This window comes from Erpetoichthys calabaricus, chromosome 10 (assembly GCF_900747795.2).
Source record: "Erpetoichthys calabaricus chromosome 10, fErpCal1.3, whole genome shotgun sequence".
In the NCBI taxonomy this organism is placed as follows: domain Eukaryota; kingdom Metazoa; phylum Chordata; class Cladistia; order Polypteriformes; family Polypteridae; genus Erpetoichthys; species Erpetoichthys calabaricus.
In genome coordinates this window covers 33,371,414-33,397,402 of record NC_041403.2, presented here as the reverse complement: position 1 = coordinate 33,397,402, position 25,989 = coordinate 33,371,414, and the positions used below count along the sequence as shown (strand labels likewise).

The 25,989-nt window shown below is 36.2% G+C and overlaps 1 protein-coding gene across 6 annotated transcripts in view; it reads right to left on the bottom strand.

Moving 5' to 3' along the window:
* The window catches only part of ptprc (protein tyrosine phosphatase receptor type C), a 162,806-nt gene that overhangs the window by 26,166 nt on the left and 110,651 nt on the right, over positions 1-25,989 (bottom strand). For all 6 annotated transcript variants that reach the window (XM_051932885.1, XM_051932886.1, XM_051932887.1 and 3 more), the window contains 11 exons: positions 19,694-19,822; positions 17,965-18,155; positions 15,913-15,973; positions 14,243-14,351; positions 11,656-11,690; positions 7,856-7,965; positions 5,203-5,293; positions 5,041-5,117; positions 4,276-4,312; positions 2,831-2,928; positions 480-605 (listed from right to left, as the gene is read on the bottom strand). In XM_051932885.1, the coding sequence (XP_051788845.1) occupies positions 480-605; positions 2,831-2,928; positions 4,276-4,312; positions 5,041-5,117; positions 5,203-5,293; positions 7,856-7,965; positions 11,656-11,690; positions 14,243-14,351; positions 15,913-15,973; positions 17,965-18,155; positions 19,694-19,822 (1,064 nt within the window). The remainder of the gene's footprint in view (positions 1-479; positions 606-2,830; positions 2,929-4,275; positions 4,313-5,040; positions 5,118-5,202; positions 5,294-7,855; positions 7,966-11,655; positions 11,691-14,242; positions 14,352-15,912; positions 15,974-17,964; positions 18,156-19,693; positions 19,823-25,989) is intronic.

Genomic DNA, 25,989 nt, shown 5'->3' with positions numbered 1-25,989 from the left:
TGAAGAAAACAAATGCTTATTAACCCTTGACTTCCTTCCATCTGTTTATCACTGTGCCTGTCAGTTTTATAGTCACACAGAGCTGGAGGCCAGTTTGGTAGCATCAGGTGCAATTCAGCAACCAGCACTGGATGGGTTTCCATTTTGTTGCACTATACACACTCACACTCAGATATAATTAGTGTGTGTGTCAATCACTTCTTTGGGATACAGACGAAAACCCCTAGGAAAGCCCACACACAGGCATGAGGAATACTTGCAAATTTCATATAGTTAGCAACTAGACTGAGATTCAAAATAATGACTGTGGAGCTGTCAGATACCAGGACTAACCACAGTTATGACTATGACACCCAAATACGGGACAATATTCTTTTTGATAATTGCTAAGCAAGACTGTAAAGACAAAATCAGTATCTAACAATTATAAAATAGTCTTAATGAAATTGTTATTTTAAAGGAACTCAGAAGCAGCTTACATTTGTCACAGTCAGCTTCCGGATAATATAATCAGGACATATGTTTTCATCAGTGATTTTCACAGCAAAATCACCAAAAATTTCAGCTTCTCTTTCCATGGATGGCCAGTACTCAGCACATTTGTTCTAGAAAATGAAAAAGAACAATGCAACATATAAACATTCTTCATTATTTGATATAGTTCCTTTCGTAACTAACACTGTACAAACCATGAATTACACTGTAACCTAAAATATTAAATGAGTTCATCATGTTTTCTCTTAGGGGCGTTTTTATTGTCTTTGTAAGCATCACCAGGAACACAAACAGATTCCCAAGGCAGACTTTCAGTGAGAAACATAAGAAACGGACATAGCAAACATAGGAAACATGCAAAGTCTGACAAACTACAGGAATGCATTTTGTTCATTACGCTTGTCTGTTTTGCTAAGAGTTAAGTGTTCCCAATATATCACTTAGGCATTTTGAAGTTACTGAAGTTTCCACTTCAGCTGCATGACTCAGTGTTTTTTTCTTGATTAGCTCAACACTTTGAGTGTAGAGGTGCTTTCTGGTTTCTATTATTAAATGCACTTCCCCACAGTTTCTACAAGGTGTTTTGATTTTACTAAAGCCTATGAGATTTTAGAAGACTTGGGGAAAATGATCAAAAAATCAAATACCTGTAAGTGCTTGGACTTCACTGAGTAATTACACTACATAAATGTCACTGTTTAAGAAAGGTGATTCTAAATCTATGACAACATACTTTGTTAGCTGTGTAATCATGGCACTGATAAAATTAAAAGAAGGGACAATGTTCATTTTGACAATTGCTAGGCAAGACTGAAAACATAAAACTAAATGTGACAAAGAGGAGAGCAATTACTTTGCCTCAATAAAGTCACAAGGGCAATTTAAGGGGTGATCAGAAGTGCACACAGAACTCCAGACCTGATCTCAGAAGTGTGTTAAATGGTCTAAGCATGAAATCAGGTCAGGTGAGGTTGGGGAGCATACACTGGTTCTGCACCCACCACATGACAAAAAAGATCAGGAATGACCACCTATATGAGGCAGTCAGGAGTTATGTGGGTGCCCCCTTGGCCTGGTCCAGTCACTCGGGTTCTCAACAATGAGGATTCTGCAAGTTGGATCACCCTTGGGTTATCATGCCACATGTCCATAGTCCCGTAATTGATGCTCCCTCACAATGCAGGTAATGTGTCTCATTTGGGACTTCGTGAGCAAACGCTCATTTGACACAAAGTTAAACCAGCAGTATCCAAGGATTCTCTGAAGAGACACAGTACCGAAGGAGACCAGTCTTAGTCTCAGGTCATTGGATAGCATCCATCTCTCTCAGCCATATAGCAAGACAGGAAGCACAGGGACTCTAAGACTTGGACCTTCGTCCTTTTACAAAGATATTGGGAGCGCCATACATCCCCCACCCATGCTCTCCTAATTTAACTACATTGGAAGAGTCACCAGAGACATGAATGTCGCTGGTGAGGTAAGTAAACCTCTTGGCACAGTTGACATTCTCTACACAGACAGACACACTGCTGATGGCTGTGCCCAAGAGGTCATTTAAGGCCTGGAGCTTGGTTTTTATCCAGGACACTCACACTCAGACTCCTCACTCAGTCTTTTGAGACCCTACATTGACTCTGCGAAGATCATAGCTTCTTTGGCAAAGTCAAGATCAGTGAATCTTTCTTCAACAACAGATGCCATACGGCTGCTGGACCCACAACTCTGCTCAACACCCAGTCAATGCAAACATTGAACGGAGTAGGAGCAAGAACACAACCCTGACGAACCCCACAGGTTCTGCCTCCACTCTGCGCAGCAATCACAAGCACGGAATACTTCATATTTATAATAATCAGTTTTTACAATATAACCAAACATTTTATTTGCTTCTGTGTATTGCTTAAACAATGAAAATGTCAATCTGGACCCCTATTTTTTTTAGGGATTATTTCTTCTAGGTCAGTGTCATCCATATTTATTCCCAAGTGTTCACCCAGTTTTAAGATTATCCAGTTCTTTTTAAATTGTTTTTTGTTGTCTCCTCAGTTTCTACCACCCCTCCAATTTTAGTGTCATTTTCATATATACTAAATGTACCAGAAAACTATCGTGCTGCATTGCAATAAGAAATGTTTATCTACTTAAAGACATAACAAAGAAGGAAGCTAGGCTATGCATGTTTTCTTCCAGTAATTACTTGCCCAACTACAGTGTAACTAACCATTCCCATGTATTTATTACATTTCTCTAACAACTTGTCAGCTTTAGTCTTCACTTCACATTCACTTTTAATTACAAAATTGAAATGATAGTGTCTGAAAAGGCTAATTACCCTGTTCTGCTCTTCACAGCGGGTCACCATTACGATAATAGAGGACTGCTGCTCCCAAATCATTCTCCAAAAATCATCAACAGTTTCATCCTTGGGACCTGATGGAAATAAATGATGTAGAACATAAAAAATAGATGGTCTTCTCCCTTTTTAAAATGTTTTCAATTTAGAACAACAACAGTCTTAATGTTGCTATGTCTTTGTCATTTATGTATTGTTCAGTTTTTATTTGAAATGTATTGCTTTCTTCTGAGCCTTTAAAGAGCCTTGACGTGGTGCATGTTGTTAATTGCACTAATATAAAAGAAAGACTGATTAATTGAATTGTCACTTTGATGGCTCTGGAGGAGAATGAATAAGCACTGAGAACACTGGATCCTTTTCAAGAGTGGCTTATGGTACAACTTCAGACTTCCAAAGGTCCAGCCCGGTTAATTTGATTATTGTGTTATATTTGGCTAATGATCTTAATCTTTCAGGATACATGACAACTACTTACTGATATATTTTTTTATGAGCTGGAGCACAGGCAAGTTAAGAGAGTGGCTTTTGAGCTCACAGTTGGTCAGAGGAAAGGACAGGACCTGAAATCAAGAAGTTGGAAGTCCAGTGCCTTAGCCATGATGCCATACTGTCCATTCTTGATATATATGGGGATTTTTCACTTTCTCCCAGTGTTCACATGAATGTTTGCCAAATGCTTCCAGCTTCCCTCAATAAACTAAAGCCATGAAAGTTATTTTGACAGATATATCTAAAATGCCCTTGTATGAATATGCCCTGAATTGACTTGCTATCCTATCTGGAGTGGTTGCTCAATTGCACTCATGCTGACAGTTGGATTTTTCCTTTTGCAGTTTAAACTGCTGTTATAATTTAATTTTTCTAACAAAAAATGTCAAAAATATGAAATAAATTCTTTAGTATCTGTATGCATATCACCTTCCTGATATTCATAGATTTTGAGTCTTAAGTTTAGATTTAATTCCTCCTTACTTTACAGGGAGGAAACAGTAATCATAGTTTGAGTGGCAGCCATTTGCCAGGCCAATACCAACACTTGCACCCCACTTCATTTCATGTCTGTGTTTCTTTTACATTTAATTACCTTTGCAGGTTTTGAAGTTTCTTTTTTACTCATCAACGTATCCCTATGATATGGCCCTGAATTGGATTAAGTGGCTTCTGAAATAGGTGGATGATCAATTTTGATATTTACCATTGTATTTTTTGCTTAATTACACCTTATTAATGGCATTATAAGAAATTAAAACTGTTTAACTGCTTTTTTTTTAGAACATCAACCTTCTCTTTGAAATATAAATAACTGTCTAGGTGTAATAGCTATTGCCAATCCACCCTCTACTTGAAATAATCCAGACTAAATTTCATTAATGACAATCTGTTTGGAGTAAAATGGCACTATTCTGGAAAATTTACAGTACCTTGGGCAGCAATGTACTTTCTTGGTTCTTTGAAACCCTGTAAAAATAAGAGCTGATTAATTAAATGCAGCAATCAAATGTCATCACTGTTGAGAAAGATTTCTCTTTGTATATATTCCATTAATATATGAGGCAAGGCAAAAACGTTGAAGTCCAAATTATATAAAATAGCTCCCAAATGAATGCTGCAGCACCCCCTAGTGTCCACAAGCATTATAGCACAGAGAAGGGTGGGATTATGTGCAGTATTTTACACTTACAGGAAATGCAAAAAACCTTGGTAAAAGCTATGGGCAGAAACATACCTGTAATTGTTCTTAATGTAACAGCAAAGAAAAAAAGGCACTTTAAACAGCAAGGACGTTCAAGCAGCATTCAGAAAAAAATGGTGTTAATTTATATTGCACTAATAAAAAATATATTGTTAGTGTACAAGCTTTTTTATATATTTAATATAAAATATTACATTATTAGTGTACAAGCTTTGGGGTTATTTTTAATATATTAACTTAAACACATGTTTATAACCACTGTCTTTAAGATAAGTATTCATGAAAAGCAAAGGCTTAAAGGTTAATTTTATAGACAATTTGCTAAAGAGATTTTTAATTTTTTTTTCACAAGCAGTTCATAGTGCTTTTCTTCATGTAGGCAAAGACCTGAATAAGAATACACCTTATTATTTTTCAAAGACTGTGTTACACCATTCTGATCTTTATTCACAAGTTTTAATAAGGCACTAAAAATGAAAGGTCTCATACGTACATCTATAAAACTGGCATTGATGTAATCAGATCCTACTTCTCCGTTTATTGGGGACAATTGCACTCGATTGTGATCATCTGTGAAGGAAATTCATTGGGTGATATTTTGGCATACATTCATGATGCTGCTCCGTAGTTCATGTGAAGCGTATCAATTACTTACAAGGCAGAATATCCACATAGCGGTTTTTGTTCTGGTTGCAGCTTTTGCGGGCCTCTTTGATTTGGAATTTACTAAAAACTCTTGGAATGCTCTAAAATACAAAACACACAATTGTAACAATAATAATTGGGACCCATATTGACACACTGAAGTATATACAACCTGTATGCAAAAGAAAAGGACAAAAAATACAACTTGTAATCGTCTGCTTGTCTGTTTGCTTTCTAAGCTCTTTGTAGTGACTAAACCATTCTGAAAACAAATCAAACTTACTCAGTTTGCTGAAAAGTCATCAAAACACAAATTACAAATAAAAATTTAAACCATAAAGTAATTCTCCAAAGGTAAAGTATATACCATTGTGATTTTCAATATACACTAGTTTAAAAAATATATTCACAAATTTATCCATTTGTTATTATTAGGCTGTAGTGTCTCCTTTCTGCATTGGACTATGGGACACCAGCACATCACAGGGCCCACTCTGCCACACAATGCTAATTTAGATTTGCTAATTAATTTTAGACACATCTTTGTGATGTGGAAGGACATCAAGGTACTCAGAGAAAACCCACTCTGATATGGAAATAATGTACAAATGTAGCAAGGCTCAAAACCAACGAGTTCACTAAGAAGATGAGACACATTCACAGTCAGAATAAGTCAGCTTGGTCATTTCAGTCAAGGGAATTCTCCTTTGGCTCAACTGGCTATAAAAACTACTTTCTGTACTTTGCTCAAGTGTGGACCCAGGATCCCAAGGGGAGAACAAGATGACAACTTAATCATTAAAAGGAAATGGAATGAAGTTCAGCCTGCTGCAGAAGTTAAGATTATGTGAAGGACATGTGTAACTCAGCTCAGTTCAAATGGAACTACAGTCAGAAGTCCAATTAGTCATTTCTGTAATTGTTACTTTCTGACCTTCAGGGAGGGTGTGGACCCAGGAACGCATCCTGAGATCTTAAATTGAATTAGATTAAATAAATCCATAATAATCCCATAACTCAGATGCATAAAGCAGGAAAAACATAAAAAACAAGGATATGACTCACAGGACAAATAATAAAGCCAATCCATCAATCAATCAATTAATCAATAAGTAAATGTATATTGAGCAGATATTTCAAATGATATTTCAAAATGAACTTAAGAAGTACACTGGAAGGAAGCACTGAATTGCCTGATAGCAGTGGGCTGAAAAGACCCCAAGAGGTGCTTCTTACCACAAGTGACCTTATTTCAGTGAGCAATGCCAAAATGAAAAGGACCACCATAACACTCTCTGACAGTGCAATGAAGGGAACAAAAAAACCCTGTGGCTCAGAGAAGTGTCCATAATACTACAGAGTCACCTTTATGTATGCTGTAAGTTTCAGTGTCTCCCTCGACTTTTTACAAACTGCTGTTTGCATATAAGCATCTAAATGCAATCTTGGTTATTCAGCCATTGTGAAGACAGTGGGTTCGATGCTCAAAGTGGAACTGTTCACATTTTTATAGCCTAATGAAAGAACATTTAAATTTAGCCTTTAGAGTGGTGCAGCTCATTGGTGAATCTTTGATTTATGGTTTGAAACACATGACACCAAAAATATCAGTTAAGTGCTGAAAAAATGTAAAAGTGCATGCATGAGCCATCTCACCAGATGCAAGTCATACTTGTATAAGCTTCTACATCTTTCGTAGAATTCACACCAAACCCCGTGGCTGTGGTTGAGTGTGATCAGAGCGAACTACTCCTCACACACACACCTACACACTTTTCATAGTGAGGACTGAAGTGCATGCAAGTGGCAAAAAACTTTTGAAGCGCCATCTAGTGGCTGTCATGAGCAGAGTGGACTGCTCCATACAGACACACACACACTTCACACACAGGTCTTTCATTTATATATCTCTAATATTGTACTATAATCTTCAGTAAGTTAACATAATAGCTGTAATAATATTTTAAATGTTAATCATTAAAAATAAAACATTTACAGCTCCATTTTCTATGAAAACCAAAGCGGGACTTGTTGGTGTTTTATAACAAAGCATAATCTTACTTAATCATTCTGGTGCAAATTAAGAGCATCCAGTTAACTTCTTAGGATTTAGAATCATGCATTTGGGATGGTGGAAGAGCCTTTGTGCAGCAATGATTCTTAAATTTAAGTTGTCAAGAGCCTTGTGCTCATGGTGTGCTTTAACCTTGGCAAATTAACCCTATAGGAATGACCTGGCTAATCTGATGTTTTTGTCAGCTCTGGAACCCTGCAGGAAGACTTTAACACTGGTGGAAAAATGACAAAAATACCTAAATGTTTGACACTGGAGGGAATGGCTTAAATGCTCTAAATTCAACTAGTAAACTGTTATTGGATTTCTACCGTATTAATGGTTGGTCAAAAACAAACACACAGTTTGAACACAAGGCTCCTCATACGTTTATGTGTAACTTCCAATGTGGGTTTGCTGTCTATTGTACAAGTTATGAACCTGTTTAGTTGCATGCGACTGATCTGTTTCCTATTTTCTGTCTTTAAGGCAGTACTAAAGTATTAGCTTTTTTCCACAGACACAAGCCCAGGCAGAGGTCATAATGAGCCCATAGGTCTGCTTTTCTAATTTTTTGATCTGTAAGTGTAAGGGAAATTATGATGTTTACCTGAAACTCAGCAAGAAAAAGTCTGCCTTCATCTGCAATCTTCCGTTTATATGTCTCCAGTAACTGTTCTGCTGGAATGGGGTCCACATGGAGAAGCTGTTTATCATCATCTGTAAAATAAAAGCTCATTATGAACACTTTATTTACTGTATATATTAGTGTGCTTATTAGTTTATGATAAGTATTGGTCTAGCGATTAAATGTAAGTGCAGAACTGTTATGTAAATGAAAGGAATTCAACACAGTGTAAGTGTGGTCTGCAATTCCTACAAGGTCACATGTGACACGGTCTCTCAAGGGCGTCATCCTCTACTGATCTATTCCAAGGCGTTTTTTATTTGTACTAATAAAATGCACTGCATTTTGCATTCCAACAGAAGGCGTATACAGTACAACAAATGTTATAGCCTATAAAAGAAAATTTTAAATAGAAAAAAATGATGCAAAATAAAAAAGCTAAGAAGGAAGTACTAATCTAATTGGAGCCTATTGACTGTCACCCAGAGGGAGTTAGCTGATGTTCTACCTGTGGGGATCTCAAACTTAGGTCATAGGAGGCCAGCATGCCCTCTTTATTGATGTTAATTAAACTTGCTGTTTATTTACACAATTTATTCCTGCTCTCGTTTTGCTACATTATTTGAGGGCAGATCACCAGAATACTTAATAGACTCGAATGAGATTAGTACTCCCTCTTTCATTCTTTTTTATATTTTTCCTTATTTAAATTTTTGTTTATTAAGTTATAGAGTCAGATCAGGTGTGCCGCAGTTATATGGCATTTAGTATAGGATTCTCAACAGAGGTGCTAATGATTGCAATTTAGTATAGGATTCTCAACAGAGGTGCTAATGATTGCAATGTATCATCTACTGGAATGAAAAATGCAATGAATTTTATCACCACATGCATCACAAAATACATTCCAATGGATGGTACATTGCAAACGATAACAGTTAATGTGCCTGACAGAGATCAGCTTATATTATATTCATATTCATGTATATCTTGTAACGGACAGCCAGGGCTTCTACCCAGCCGGGACGCCTTCATAAAGGAAGGACCAGGGGAATACCTGAACCGGAATGGCAGAAGGCAGCCCCCCTGGTTTACGACAGTGCCATGGGTGTGCAGCTTGAAAGCTCAGCCCTGCTGGGGCCTGTGGTCACCACCAGGGGGCGCATTGAGAATGGCAAAGCCCTTCAAGGCAGGACTGCCACTACACCTTCCGGGTGCTCAAGGAGCCACTTCACTCCATTCTGGGAGCCAGAGTCGGGATGAAGAGGACGATGTTTGCCTGAAGAGGGGTAGAGGTGAAAGATTAAAGGGAAGACGTGCTGTGTAATGTGTGTTTGACTGTTTATTGTGTTTAGTGTACTGTGCATAGGTGGGAAACCAAAAAAGGAAAGTGTTTCCCACGCTTTAATAAAAGATTTGTGTGTGCTGGACTTGTGCCTGTGTCTGTTGTGTCGGATGTTGTGGAGTTGGCACACCTCCTAGCGGTCACAATCTATATGCAAAGAAGAAAAGTGGAAGGCTATTCTTACACTCAAAAAACTTGAGAAAAGGGTTAGAGATAATATTTCAGGTATATACTTTAGCCTTCATCAAATGTATCAATTGTGATGAAAGCTTTACAGCTGAAGGAATGGGTCTCTATCATTCTTCTCTTTTTAAATTTTTTTTAATTATACTTTTTTACATTACAGAAGCAGTCTTCACCTTGTTTCTTTAATATTATTGGAGTGGCAAGAAGGTGCCAGGGAGAAACGGGGCCCCAAAAGAACTTTCAGTAATAGTAGTACATGTCAGTGTGGAGTAAAAGCTGACAGAAGGAAGTATGTCCAGCAGATTGATGGGCTCCAATGGACAGTTAGAGAGATGTAATATTTCAGCCTGGGTTCCTCCACTTGCTGGGGTTGAAATGTCTCTTTTATGTCTATTTTGTTAACTGCTTATTATACAATTACTGATTATTTAGTTTCTTTATGTTTAAGCATCTTTTACTATGTGCCATGTTGTTTTGTGGGTAGTCCTCCAAGTGTGGCGGGGACAGCTTCCTATTACTGTCAAGGAACTTCCCTCTGCCCCATGAAGACTGAGATAGCCCATAGTCCCTTGTGGTTCATTGTGAATTTCCTCGTGGTGGGGTGAGTTTTGTGCTTTTTGCGATTTTTTATTATTCAGACCCCTTGCTCTGTTTTTTTGACTTCACCTTCTAGATTGTACATTTGGGCATTGTTTGACTCTTGTTTGCATATTTTGAAGACATTGCCTTCTGAGCCTTTGTGCTTATTTTTGTTCAACAGAGCTTTTGTTAAAAAAAAATATTAATAAAGATTCATCATTGCCCTTTAGGTGACTAGCCCAAGTATAATGGTTTCTGCCTCTAATGGGTATTTTAAGTATTTTTGGGACTGTGTGTTTGGGAACTCTCAAGTTCATAACAACAGAGGTATAAGCTCAAAGTAGTTGGAGCCAAGCATTCAATGCTACCCAATGCAGTGCTGCTCAAGGATGCTTAATTTGGTCAATACAGTGGCTGTCAGGGATGTCTTACTCACTGAGCAGTAGGCAAGTATCAGGAACCAATAGTGCACCGTAGGAATTACCCAAATCATTAAACATCATTACAGAGTAATCCTATATGACCTGTGCACACTATGTTTCACAGAACAGACAGGAACATGAAAACTATGGATACTTGCCCCTTTTACTTGTCCGTTAACTATGTAATGGATCTCAGGAGGGCTAGGAAACCTGGGGCTGCCAGAGGGAGCTCTGAAAGGGAAACTACAAGACTTTCTGAGCGAAAACAGGATACTGAAAGCAGTCAAGGATTGCACCAGAAACAGCATCAGAATGAAGATATAAAGCAGTGATGCAACATTATTGTTTTAATCAAGAAAACAGGAAAAGCTGCCAATCTAGACTGACAGGGACTCATGCCCAGAAAATGAGAAGGGATTTGTTATCATTCGGTACTCAAATGTGGCACTTGGTGCCACGGCCCACCTGCCAAGTTGATTTGCCTGCCTAAGGAAAAGTCATCCCAGATGGAGGATCGCGGGAATCGTGGGAAAGAGGGGTCCTTTCATCGGATTGGCTGGCCCAGCACTGTTTCAGCTGTGGAATGGCCAAATGGGGGAGGCAGCTTGAAGGATGAGGTCTCCAGGACTCTATACAAATCCAAATCTTATTATGGGATATATCATCTGCTGTTAAATTCTGCTCTGTACTTCTAAAATTTATATTTTTTATTTCTTACTATATTGAGAAATTGTTCTGTGTACTGTACTGTATTGTATTGTATTGACCCCCTTCTTTTGACACCCACTGCACGCCCAACCTACCTGGAAAGGGATCTCTCTTTGAACTGCCTTTCCCAAGGTTTCTTCCATTTTTCCCTACTAGGTTTTTTTGGGAGTTTTTCCTCGTCTTCTTAGAGAGTCAAGGCTGGGGGGCTGTCAAGAGGCAGGGCCTGTTAAAGCCCATTGCGGCACTTCCTGTGTGATTTTGGGCTATACAAAAATAAACTGTATTGTATTGTATCATTTGGCTCTTTAGTTGCTTTTTTTGTTTTATTATTATCTGTCCCCCTTTATCTTCATCCAATTATCTCTTTGTATAATAAATTAAATATTTTTGTTAAGAGATTGGTTTTGGGCACTTTATGTAAATCAAGAGTATGACACAAGCATATAAAATCAAAAGTATTACGTTTATATTACATACAAGATAAAAACAAAACAAAAAAAACACATCAATAGCAAGCAGAATATCAAAGGCTAGTTACTTACCAGGTCTACCAATGAGCTCTACAGATTCATCAGAACTGCAAACAAAGAGACAATATGTCATCTTAATGTTGTGCATTTTTCAGACCAATTTGAAAGAAAATGAAAGCCTAAGTGACTGAAGAAAGAAAATTAACCATGTAAAAAGTTTAAGTAGAGTTAAAAAATGTCAATTTCAAGTTAATGCGCCAAATGACTATGCAATCATGTTCTAAAATGGGGTTTTGATGCTGTCACCAACTGTTTAGAAAGTGCTGGCATTTTATTTCACTGGTACTTAACTGCAAAATATTGCAAGGCATGATAACCGAAAGCGAGCACAATGTTTTAAACTTTCTTTCAGAACTTTTTAACCAAAAAGGAGTTGGTAGCATACAATACTACCACCTAATAGCATTGTCAATGAATACCATTACAGCAAAGCACATTAAAGGCAGGGTCTGAGCACTGCAAACGAAAGGCTCTGCTTTCACCCCAAAAAATAGTTTCCTGCCACATTCCATAGATGTTTAATTAGCATCCCTAAATGAGCCAGGTGTGTGTGTGTGTGTGTGTGTATGTGTGTGTGTGTGTGTGAGAGAGAGAGAGAGAGTGAGAGAGAATATGCTTACCAATGAATGGGACAGTACCATTTGCCACTGGTTCATTCCTTGCCCTTGATGCTGGCAGAATTAACTATAACTCCCAGTGTGCATTCAATGGAAATGAAAGGGTTTTAAAGAATGAATAATTTTATGAAAATTAATATGAAGTGGTTTAATACAATTAATTAAATTAAGTGAATTAGGTTAAGTGAATTAATATATAAGGTTATGGTGAGGAAAAGCTTTTCTTGGCCCTGAATGACAGTGCAGGCCTATAATGACTTGAAGTCCCTAAACTTGGCAGCACCTCAACCCCCTATCATCTACTTAAACTTGTGTAAGTCTGTCTTTTGTGTTTTATAAAAGTTGGTTTCGGATGTACAGTATGATATGAATCATAGTTGATCAAAATGTGAGTCTTATAATTAGATGATGCCCTGATTTTCAGTATTTTTGTAACTAAAGTTTCAGTTTGTGTGGTTTTGGTAACTAAATATTTCATGTTTGTAATCAACCAATAAAACAACTGCAGAGCTACTCACAAAATTATGAGACAGCACCAAACTAACACAATGTTGGCAGCTTTCTCTTAAAAAACACCGTGACTAGCAGGCATTCTGTTTTCTCTTGCATTTCCTTACACACTTACTTAAATGTCTGGTTGATATGCAACAAGTTTGTGAGATATTGGGCACATGAAGAAATTAGTAGTGCAATTCAATTCTCCCACTGGTAACTAAGGGATAAAATATTTAAATTTGAACTTAACCTATTTAAATCTGTGTTTGAATAATGAAACCTATCCACTTCTAAATTTACTTTATGTTGTAAATAATGGGGTGCTGGACAGCAACACTGTCCTTACAGCAGAACGTAAACTTGGGATGTTTATTCATTACAGTGCAAATCGACACATTTAGAATAAATTTAGAATCACTAATCAAACTAATAGACAGAGTATGGTGGAGCAGTGGCTGACACTGATGTGTTCACTTTCCATTCCCAGTTTGTGCCTCCTACCAGTATTCACATTTTTTTCAGTCTGTGCACTCAAATCACCTCCCATTTCCCAGAGATACACAGGTTAGGTTAAATCACAAATCCAAATTGGGTCAGAGCAAGTTTAGAAGTGGGCTATTGTCCTATTCGGGGTAATTTTGTGTTTTGCATCCAAAGCTGAAGGAAAGAGTTTTGCTTCTCTTGGCATTGTAAAAGCACACACTTGTTACCTGAAATCTTTATAGTCTTCACTTTAAAGAAAACAGGTGTTTTTTATTTTTGTAATTCTTTCCTGTATATTTTTAACATCTATGATATAAAATTTTTATTTTATATTACCATATTAGATAAACAAGCGTGTGGAATGGGTTACATTGCCATCTCTCATTTCCAGCCTCTTGGATTTGAATGCCCAGTCATTGCTCATGTGCAGTCTGCACACTATCCACTTCTTTGCTCATTTTCCTTCAGGCAGTTTGGTTGTCCCTGTACATCCCTAAAGATGTGCTGGTTGGGTTCCCACATCCTAAAATAAACCCATATGACTGTGAGTGTAGTGGTGTGTGAATGGGCTATGTTCAAGGGTATTTTTTGCCTAGTGCCCAGTGTTGCTTGGATGGGCTACAGGCCCTACCCCCCACCAGTAACATGAAATGGATTTTACAGTTTTAAGTACGCAGTCTCATGTCATATTTCTCTCACACCTTTATCCAAGGAAATTTACAATATCATCTTTCACAAAATGTGTTAATATCTATTTATTTCACAGTTCTTCAGGGTCAATTAGTGATCCAGATGTGGTAATTGAACCAGAAACCTTCAGTTTCAGTGTCTTAGCCACTCCATCACACTGCCTGAATAAAGTATAGTAGGCAAGATCCATCGAGCTCTCATTTATTTGCCCTTCAGGTTTTCAGCTCTCTCAGTGCTGTGTATTGTGTACTTCATTATTTTCAATTAACCCCTGCACAACTGATTACATTGTAGACAGAAAAAAACATAATTACTCATTATTTTTCTTTTGAAGAAGGTATATTTTGTAGAGTACAAACATCAAAGCTAAAGCTGTCAATACAATGAGGAATGCCAGGAATCCAATTAAAGCTTTTTCATTATCTGCAAGAAAGAAACAATTGATATTTAAAGTTATTGCATGTATTCTTAAATATTGCAGAATTCGGCTAAATAAACATTTGTTTAAAAGCTGTGCTAATTGGCATTCATGTTGAGAATGAGCAAAGACACATGATGGCTACTTAGCTGTGAGTTCATCTGTATAGCTTGTGTTTATTGCATAATATTTCTCTATCCATTCATTTTTAGGTGCATTCACATAAAATGCAAAAGCAGCTACTGTTGTCTTCATGGCTGTCTGTCTGTCTGAATGAAACATCTCCCAGTGAACTAATTTCAGCTGAAATTTTCCACACTTATTCCGCAAGCAGATTTTTTGGGATTGTTCAATTTTTGTTCAAATGCTTCAAACAGAATGCACTACACCAAGTTTTTGAATTTTCAAAAACTCCCATTTAAAAAGCACTGGCAAATGTTCATACATCGTAAAACAAAGAAATGTTCTTTGCAGACTTAATTACGGATTTATTTACTCTTTCAAATTTAACTTGATAGAGGTAATTCTAATTTATGTGTTCCCATTTTATACAAACAATAGGCACTCCTAACAGCAAACAAATACCCAGTATAAGTTATTGAAACGTCATTAAAGGTAATCGACTTGATGGTGAACTCCCAAGTTGACTCTTCTCTGAGTACATCTTTGAAAAATGTTAAATTTAGAAATATGAATTGCAATTAAGTACAATTAGGCCATCCACAACCAGCTACCAACAGCAGTTTATCAATCAATGCAATTTTCAAATGACTTGCATTGGAATCTGGTGGTTGACAGCTATTTCAGTGACCACAAACCAATTCTGATTGTATACCACAAATCAGACTTAACTATATGATATAGTAAAATGTTATTAAAAACTTGCATTTTATGTGATCTATTAACACAGGAAATAACATTCTATTATCTGTTATTTTTAAATATGACTAAAAACAAACTTTTAAAAGAACCTGAATGTTACACCATACGTAAATATTCTGATTTGATGTTTCATTGTGCTAATTATAAAATGTAATATATTGAGCTACCTCTTTATTGGTAATACCTTCCACAGAGGGAGCTGGCTTTTAGAAGAGCTTTCAGTCACCAACAAGTGGACTCAGCAAGATCCAGAAAGTGAGACACAGAGATTTTGAATCCAACGTCAACTACAGCTTTGTTATAAATTATCCAGGGAAAGATTTTTACTCTGAAGAGCTTTTTTCCTTCATTCTAACTTTTTAGTACTTGGACTGAGAAGCTCATACAATGTCATTCCTGAATGACAACTATGTGAGAAGTTCAGATGGGCAGATATTTAAAGTATTATTAATGAACTGACAGATTTAATTACTTTGCCTTTTTCACATTTTTCATCTACAGTAGTGAATTCAAAGGGTATACACATTTGGCACACTGGTTGAAACTTTGTTGGCTTTACTGCTCTATCTTTATGTTTTCACTCTCACTTAACATTTTATATCTTAAAATTTTATACACATCTATATAGAACATAGAAGTAAATAACACTTTTTTACTTAAGAAATCCAATATAACATAACTTACATCCTGTACTGAATGATTCTTTGAAGTACTCACTGCAATGTTCAGCATTACACACTGTTAACTAGATAGAAAACATAAAAAGAAAAAGACTATGAAGATGGTCCGACTGATATGCTAAAGGAATACATAAACAAGGTGCCTCATAAAATCTTCACAAAGGTACACACAGTGAGTAAAGAACTATTGGGTTTTATGATATAAATGCTCAAACAAAAAAGGCAATAAGCAAAGCAGGAAACAAAATAAGCCCAGCACATAAACAATGTATCACTGTGCCTTTTCCAATTATTGGTGAAACTTGGAAGTCAAAGGTCACCACACGAGGCTATCACTACCCAAGTTAATTATCCTCTCTTAAAATATGTAAGTATCCTTGGTTTTGGACCAGTGTTTGCCTCTCAGTAAGACCACATAATGCTCTCCATCTACATAGTACCTATGAAAGGGGTTAATTTCCTTTGACCTTTCATGTTTTCATTAGATTATCATATTGAATGTAATGATTATTTTACATGGCTAAGCTGTTTCGATTTATGCTCTCTGTTCTCGAAGTCTCTGATGGCACTTGGTCTGCCATAAAGTGGACACATGAACACACATGAGAAGCTTGTCAACATTCAGATGTGGGGCTCTCTGTCAGGTTTTGACAAGTACATGTTATTTCTTCCTTTGGTGCAGTATTTATTTGTTGCTTTATATTTTTGTTTACTTTTCAGTTTTGTTAATTACCTTTTATTCTTTGTTATTTGGTCTCTTCTCTATTCAGTTTTTATTACTATTATTTTCCATCTTTGGGGGTATTTGTCTTTGGACAATTATAGGGATGGTAAATTATTTCTAGTGCCATTTTATGCTTAATCGGTTTAAATTTTCTCAATATTTGTTCTTGAAAAATTTCCTTTTATTTTTATTGGTTTCTTTGGTTGAGAAATCATTTACTTGATATGTCTTGTGCTTTATTGTGTAATGATTACCAGTCATTTTCATTAAAATCTTTTATTTCTTATATTCTTTCTAATTGTTTAATTACTTATTTTGGATGTGTGGGTATGTTCTTTTATATCTTCCCCTCCAGTCCGCATTCACACCTATATCAGAACTTATTTTCTGTTGTATTCTATTCAAATTAAATTAGAATTATTTTCCTAGATCATTTTTAGAATTCAGCTGACCTGAGACAGTTGGAAATTGGACTTAAACCACACTGCATTATGAAATGTGTACTTTAGTACCTTTTTTTCTCTCTTAAACTTTTTTGGAACAATAATATACATGAGTATTTTGGATGTTCTGTGTGGTTTCTTCACAGTTATATGTTTCCTGAAAGTAATGATTAAGTATACAAAGTGCTATGATATTATTTGTTTACAGTTGGAATGCCGCCATGTTACTATTCCCATTACCAAAATGCGGTTCCCAGCTGCCAAAGAAATTGTGTAGCATGATAGCACATCTTGTGTCTTCAGTGCAACCCTTTAAATCCAGCACAAAGATACTTTCAGTATCTGTGATTTGGTTAAAAACTCTTAACAAGTGACATACATATTCTTTCTCGAGTTTCTGGTTTCTCTGACCATGATTTCTGATTTGAATATTACGAATAGTTTTATGGTATTGATTCGCTTCCGGTTTGAAAAATGTTTCATCTCCTGGTCCTCTTCACATTTTTGGAAAGAACAAACTAAACTTATGTATATTTTTAAATATATTACAAAATAAATTAACATAAAATAATTCAATACAGGTTTACCAATGCAGGATCCAACTCTACAAAGGACACCATTCTGTCACAAGGCATGCTCACATGCAACTAACTACCTCGAGAAAACGCAGCTGAGCACTGGGAGAACATTCTAACTATACAAAGACAGTTAATCTACAACTCTGAATATGGAAGTTAAAAATCTAACCAATATAATAATGCGTATTTTGAAATTTTGAAAGTGTATTAAACACTGGATTTTTAAAGATTTCAGTAATCTGAAATAATTTCTGTTAATGAAAATGCACAGCATTAGTCCAGTATATGAAACAAAGAAAACTGTTTTTTACCTTAAAATTGTAGGTTGTTAGGTAGGAGAGGTCCTTTATTACAAATGCACATTTGTCTTGTTTTTGTTTGTGAGAATCAAGTTCTAATTCAAAGCGTGTCGGGTCTCCATGCATAGTATTATTATTACATGTGATATTCACTGAATTTTTGTCTATAATGTGAGCCTTAACATTGGAGACAGTTTCTGGTTCTAATGTGAAAAGGAAATGAAAAAATACAGCACATTAAATAGCAGGGAACCTTATATCTATAAACAGTTTATCTCTTATAATTTAATCTAACATTTTATGTTCAAAATATTACCTAAGGTTCAACATGTCTCTGAATTACAGGTTCAAGGCATTTACTTGCTCCACTTCTTTCCGTAATGGGGTTGCCTCTAGTTTTCTGTAAAATAGTTCTTCTTACTAGGTCGCTTCATATAATTGGCCTTCGTTGTTCTCTTGTTTTTCCCTTGCGCTGTAATATACTCCTTTCAGTAAAATTTCCCCCCTAACCTCTTGCTGTTACTTCAGTCTAATGTATAGTGTTCTAATAATTTTCGTCTTGAAATACCTTTATGCACACTTACTGAACACTTCGGTTTTTCTGGTGAAACTGCCTTTGCAGTTTCTAGCACTTCAAACCTTTTACGATTTGAAATAAAACAAACCAAAATGATGAATCTGGTCCCCCTGCTCTATTCATCTCTAAGATTTACTTCATAACTTCCAATGCTTTCCACCCAACAATTCTATCCTCATAATTTATACTAGATTCTACCAAAGTCTGTGAAGTATACAGGATAGTTACTCATCAAATTCTTAGTGTAACTGCTATCTTTAATTGAAAATTCAAACAATTTCTTTCATTTAATTGATTTTTTTTCTTGAAAATGTCTTCTTTCTTTGACATTTTTCTTTAACTTAATGTTTACTTATGAAATGAGACTGTCCTCTGGCCTAACCTTCTGAACAGCTTCTTAAATAATTACACTGATATTCATGTAAACAGTAAGACAGTTTATGACGTGTGCATTCAATTTGAGCTTTTTTATTATTATTATTTTTCAAGCATTACTCTTTTTGACCTGGTGAAGTCTACTCCTTCCATTTTACTAGTCTTTAACTTATTCAATATTACTGCCTTTATTTCATCTTTGAGAAAACCTTTTATCTATTCTTTTTCTGGTTAGAACTAAAAGTTTAGTTTCTGTTAGTATTGTCCATCTCCCTCTTAAAAATAAAAAACAAATCCTGTATAAGTATTGTTATGTATTGTCCTATTAATTGTATAATTGGCAGTAAGGCTGGAGTGATGGTTCTGAGACTAGGAATCTGCACTGGTGTCTGGAAGTTTGCCAGTTCAAATCTCATTACTGCCAGAAGGAATCCTACTCTGTTGGGTCCTTGAGCAAGGAACTCTGAAAATTGCTCCAGGGGTGCTGTACAATGGCTGACCCTGCACTATGACCTCCAAAGGTCAGGCAAAAAGTACTGTAAATTTTCCTTCGGGGATTGACAAAGTATATCCAAAAAAAATCTGAATTAGAAGGAGCAAGGCTAAAATAAATTCATTCATAACACAGCAGTTCTTAAACCCTTACAAAGCAATACATTTTTTCATTAAAATAACATTTTCAAAATATGTTCAGACAGTTTTCATTATTATTATACAATTTATAGATAATATTCTTTATCACAGCAAATGCATACTTAAAAAACACAAATATCAATATTGGACACTTACTTCCCATTTTTGTTTGCACTGAGGTTTCATTATTAAAAATTGTTTGATTGTTATACAACACATATACAGAACAACTATAAACTGTATAAGATTCCAGGTCGTGAAATGTACTTCCACTTCTTTTCTCACCTAAAAGTACAAAGAAAACAGTTTATATTTACCATAGTTAATCTCAAAAGGCATTGAACATTTTTTCCAAATAGGAACTAATTTAAAGCAGGTATAGGTAGCAGGTGATGAAATAATTAATCTTAACATAAATTGCAGAAATTTATTTTCAGTTGTACAATGTAATTAAGTATATATATTAAACTTGAAACAACCCGAATGAAAGCAAGAATTTTGGCTGTCTTATTTTATCTGTATCTGCTAGTATGGCAGAGGGAAACAGATAACCAGAGGTCAAAAGGGGAAGAGTGGAGTTATGTTAAATGAAGTCTTGCAGTATTAGGAACACAGCCCTTTAAACGAATATGAGGACCATGAGGGTGGAGAACATGGCATTTGTACCTGGCTTCCTAGGCAGTGGTTCACGCAAGACCCAACTAAAGTTACTACTAAAATAATATAAGAGCACAGAGGTGAACAACCAATCGAGATGCTGCCATTTTCTTCAGTAGAACTACTGGAGCCCTATCTCCTGAGACAAGCCCTCTACTCCCAGCTCAGTCAAGGTCAAATACCCTTGGAGAAAGAAGGAAGCAGGTCTAAGACACCCTGGAAGCCTACCTTGGAAAATCTCAAGTCATCATCATCATACTCTAGGTCACCGGGACTATGACTGTGACAGACTTTATCTTTTATTCTGTCTCTTACAATTGACTGTGGACACTCACAGATGTTAGTTTTCTCCAGGGATTCTACTGACTGGAGTTTTTGTTTTCCTCTCGTCAGTTATGAACTAGCCATAGTTTAATAATTAATTAATTGACAGATATTGTTGGATTCCATTTATGTCAATCAGTTTTTACTTTGTTTTAACAAATCTGTGTCTTTATGTGTACAAATTCTGTATTTCATAATTTGTAAAATCTATTCTTGCATTTTACCTGAGAACTTGTTACAGTGCCCTACACTCAGTTAAGAGCGCTATACAAGAACAAAACTGAACTGAATAGAATTGAATCATCTCTAGCCAAGATAATGTCCTGTAACACAAGTTTAATCAAAGAAGATTTCACCTTCAGAATGACCTTCTTTTTCGAAAAAGTCATACAAAAAATGGCAAACGAAGGAGGAGGAGGAAGAGGAGAAGAAGGAGCATTTGAATGTTGAAAAATGGCTTAAAATTCCAAACTCTTAGCACATACTTTCTGAAGGTCTGTGAATTAAGAATAGGATTCATCAGCAATCTAAACACACAAAAATAAGCTTAATGCTCATCCATCATATTCAGGTTACTGCTGAAAGACAGAGAGAGAGGGAGAGAGACAGACACTAAAGTGACATTTTAGGACTGTTCCTGAATATGCTTTCATGTAATGTCAGTGGGTGGCAATAGAATTTGCCAAATATTAGAGTGGAATTGACTGAGAGAAGAGTTTGGGCAACAGGCTATGTTTTAGGTAGGTATAATGGAACCATATGCATTATGCTAAGTCCAGATACCTGGAATTTCTTCATCTTAAAACTGAGTTTCATACTCTTACATGTAATTGTAAATCATCTACAGGATTCCACTTGTGGCAATTTAAGTGTTATTCCATGACAGCAATGTGGCAACCATTCTATAGTAAATATACTAAATTAAAAGATTATATGTGACATTTTAATAGTTTTACACAGTGACTCAGACATAAGACAGACATAGTGTTCAAAAAGAAAGTTAAAGATCATAGGGAAGACCAAACACTGCATAAAGACTGCAAATTCTGTGACTCTAGCAAGAAAAAAGGTCTTACAACAGAATGACCAAGTTCCCTAAAGCTCTGCAACAAGAAGTTATTCCTTGTGCAGCCCAAAATCACACAAGGAATGCCACAATGGGATTTTACAGGCCCTGTTTTTTGACAGCTGTCCACCTTTGACTGCCCAAGAAGACAAAAAAAGTGAAAGAAATCTTGGGAAAGGTAATTCAGATAGAGACATCCTTTCCAGGTAGGATGGGAGTGCAATGGGTATCAAAAGGTAGGGTAAATACAATATACAAAACAGAACACAAGTAATCCTCTTTACAGAGCTATATGGAAAATCTATAACTGCCACCTGAGAAATTTAATAGTACAAAGTACAAGACAAAATGCAAGAATAGATACCACTCACTAAATACAGAAATATCACATATAAAGATATAGATTTTTTAAATGCATCAGCTACTTGCAGAACCATAGCCAGATTGCAGAAAAAGAGTCAGACAAGTCAGAGAGTCAGAATCCTCAGCCAACAAGAACCCCCACCCAAACACACACACACACACACACAACCTGGCCATTCTACAGCTGAGTCAATGCTGGGCCAGCCAATGTCATGAAAGGACCCTTCAAGTGCTCCTTTATCTGAGATGACTTTTCCATAGAAAGACAAACAAGCTGGCACAACGAAGGAAGTGCACACAAAAAGTGAAAGGCCACTCTATACAAAGGTACCAAAAAAGGCAAGAAGTTAAAAATAAAGTAATAAAATAAAAAAGGAGTCATTCAACATTTCTCCAGCTTAATGTAAAAAAGCAACCAGTCACTATCTTTACCAAGAAAAGTGGATTGCTAAAGATACTGTATATCTGTTGTGAAGAAACATTAGTGTGAAAAATAAAGTTGATGTGGTTAAAAATAATTTGGATGGTTCACTAGCCAGCATACTATTTAGCAAAAAAACTAACTATGCATAAGTGTAGAACAACGAGTCAGCATATCGAGAGGAGGTGCAGCATTTAACATAATGGTGCAAAGCCAACAATCTGTCTCTGAACGTAGACAAAACAAAGGAGATGGTTGTTGACTTCAGAAGAACTACAAGCGACCACGTGCTCCACATCAACGACTCAATTGTGGAGATCATCAAGAGCATCAAACTCCTTGGTGTTCACCTGGTGGAGAACCTCACCTGGTCCCTCAACACCAGCTCCATAGCGAAGAAAACGCAGCAGCGTCTTTACTTCCTGTGTAGGCTGAGGAAAGCCCATTTCCCATCACCCATGCTCACCACCTTCTAAAGTGGAACTATTGAGAGCATCCTAAGCAGCTGCATCTCTGTCTGGTTTGGGAAATGCACTAGCATGGATTGCAAGACCTTGCAGTAGTTAGTGGGGACAACTGAGAAGATCATCAGAATCTATCTTCCCTCCATTACAGATATGTACACCACACACAAACGCATCCTTTAACATAAGTTATTCATTCTCTTGCCATCTGGAAAAAGGTACTGAAGCATTCAGGCTTTCACTACCAGAATGTGTAATAGTTTCTTCCCTAAAGCCATAAGACTCCTAAAAACTCAGGGACTAGACTGACAGCAAACACTCAACTAGATCATGCCTTTATATTTATTATTATAAGATACAAGAAGTTTATTGTCATATACACAGTAAAAACACATGTTAAAACCATGTAATGAAATTCTTATTTTGCGTGCTCACCTTCATATACAAAGACAGAAAGACAAAAAAAGTAAAAAAAAACAAATAGCAATTACAATTATAAGATTACAAAATAAGGTGCACAGTGCCCAATTTGATACTGCAGCAGAAGGTACCATTTATGAGGCTATGAGTTGTGGTTTAGATTGACTTTAACTTTTAGCATTGTTGAGGAGTCTGATTGCTTGTGGAAAAAAACTGGGGAAGCAGCGTGAAAAGTGTGAGTTGAGGATGAGTATTGTCTTTAATTATGTTGCGTGCCCTCCTGATGACCCTACTAGTGTAGATGTTCTGTAGGGAGAGGAAGGTTGCACCAGAGATGTGCTGTGCAATTTTAATTACACGCTGGAGTCCCTTTTTTTCCTGCACGGAGCAGTTACCATGCCATACACTAATAGAGCAGGTGATAAAACTCTGTATTGTAACCCTGTAGAAATTGGTGAGAATTTTGGTTGGCATGCCAAATTTTTTCAACTTCCTCAGAAAGAACAGTCTTTTGTGTGCTCGGTTAATGAGTTGTTGTGTATTATAAGACCAAGTCATATACTGTTACCTTCTTCCTACATCCAGTGTCATGTTTACATCTGTTCCTTCTATTAAGATATTATCACATTTTGACACAATCTGCTTCTTTTTTATGTAACTGTAGTTATCATAAATGTGTACTGTCCTCATTTGTACCACTGTCTGTCTTTACACTGTCCTGCAATGTTTGCACATGCTTCTGTACATTCACTATACATTCTAATGTGTAGCTTTTTCTGTAGTCATGAGTTCTATGTAGCACCAAGGTCCTGCAGGAATGTTATTTCAGTTCATTATGTAACTGTGCTAACTGTTTTGGGTTGCAATGACAATACAAGCTACTTGACTTGACTTGTAGCCCCTTGTTGTCAACACATACTTAAATATCTGCCAATATCATTGTTCCTTTCATGGTTGTCAAGTGTCTCGGATGGTGTTCACTAAAGAGAGACAGTAAATAAAAACAAAGGCTATTTATTTTTGATTAATAAAATTAAATGATAGTTCTTTTAATTGCTTCCATTGTTATTTATATAAATATTATGTAATGTGAATCTTGCATAATTCAATGGGCTTAAGATTGAACTTTATTTTGACTTAAATTTTAAATAAAATTCTAAGGAATGAAGAATTCTTCTGTGGCTCCTATAGCTGTGGTTTGTTTCTGTTATTTATAGCACCGGAGAGTGGTGATATACTAGCATATTGATTAGCATATGCAAATAAGAATTTCTTTGCATTCCATACATGTGACAGTAATCCACCTAAAAAAGAACAAGTGTCTGTATGTCTTTGCATCTGTGCATCCTTCCAGTTGATATGTCTCTGTTATCCGATAGATGGTTCAACACGAACATTAACGCTGATTTAACGAATCCCATACCAAATGACATATAACAGAGACATAACAACCAGACAGATACACAGACACATAGACATTTGTTCTTTTATAAAGGTGGATAAGCTGATTTATGTCCTCCCAGCAGATACTCTCTGTAGGACGCATTCAGCATTAATGTTTGCAGTACACTGCTAATGTTTGCAGAGCGGTACTAATGTTTATGATGCACCATCTGTTGAAATGAAAAACTAAATGAATTTTATTACTACATACTGTATGTTCATGACCTGCCATCAGTTGGAATGACACATGCAACACATTTTATTACTTCATGCATTACAAAATGCATTCCAATACATGGTGCACCGTAAACATTCATGCTGAAGTCTATGTTGCTAACATTTCAACCCATAGCACAGCTAGTCGACCTATAAAAAACTACAAATATAATACAGCAATGCAACAAATCTCTGAATGGTCACTATATGTAAGGGCCAATTCAACCGTCAGGGACCTTGTTTGTCAAACACAAATTCTGTTCTTGAGCATAGCAGCAAAGTTAGCAATTAAAAACCAGATGGGTTTTGTTTATTTATTTATTTTCTGCTGTTGCTCCTATCTTATATGCAGTGCAGCTGCAAGGCTTTCCAGATGGACAGTACCTGTCCTGAGCTTGACCATTTAATACAAATTGTGTTGTTTTTTTCTTTTACATTAATATTACATTTTAATTGTCAAGTATCAGTAACATACTGTATTTGTACACTTCATATGTGCAGGTTTTGGAAATTATTGAATAAGTAATTCTGATGATTTCAAAAACATGTTGGAATGTTAATTAAATGAAAAGAGATAAGCAATGGCACATATGTTGCCAAAAATTAGAGGTACTATTGCAGGGCTTAGGAAACAATGTTGAGAATGGGCCTACGCAGACCAAATTCTTATTCTTATATAGAATCTTGTGCAAATCTGTTTTCATCACCCTGTTTACCAAATGTTTGGATGTGTGACATGTCAGGACCAAATTTGTAATTCGACTTGTAATTCGAAAATAGCTGGCATATTCAACATGAAATTATTGTGATACTGATAAATGTCTCATTAATTGGAATAGGAAACTTGGAAACAAAGACCTCACTAGACTTTTAAATGCTGCCAATAATTAGGTGAAAAAATGTGACTTTGGTGTAGCTAAAAAGTAACTGTATTAAGAGGGATGCTTCTCTTCCCTTTGGCAGACAAATAATTAGTAAGGAGGGGAGGAAAAAATTACCACTCTGAAAGACCCCAGCAGCTACACCTGCGGAGATGGACTTGCAGACTCACACATGTCTCTTTTCTTGCACTGCTGTC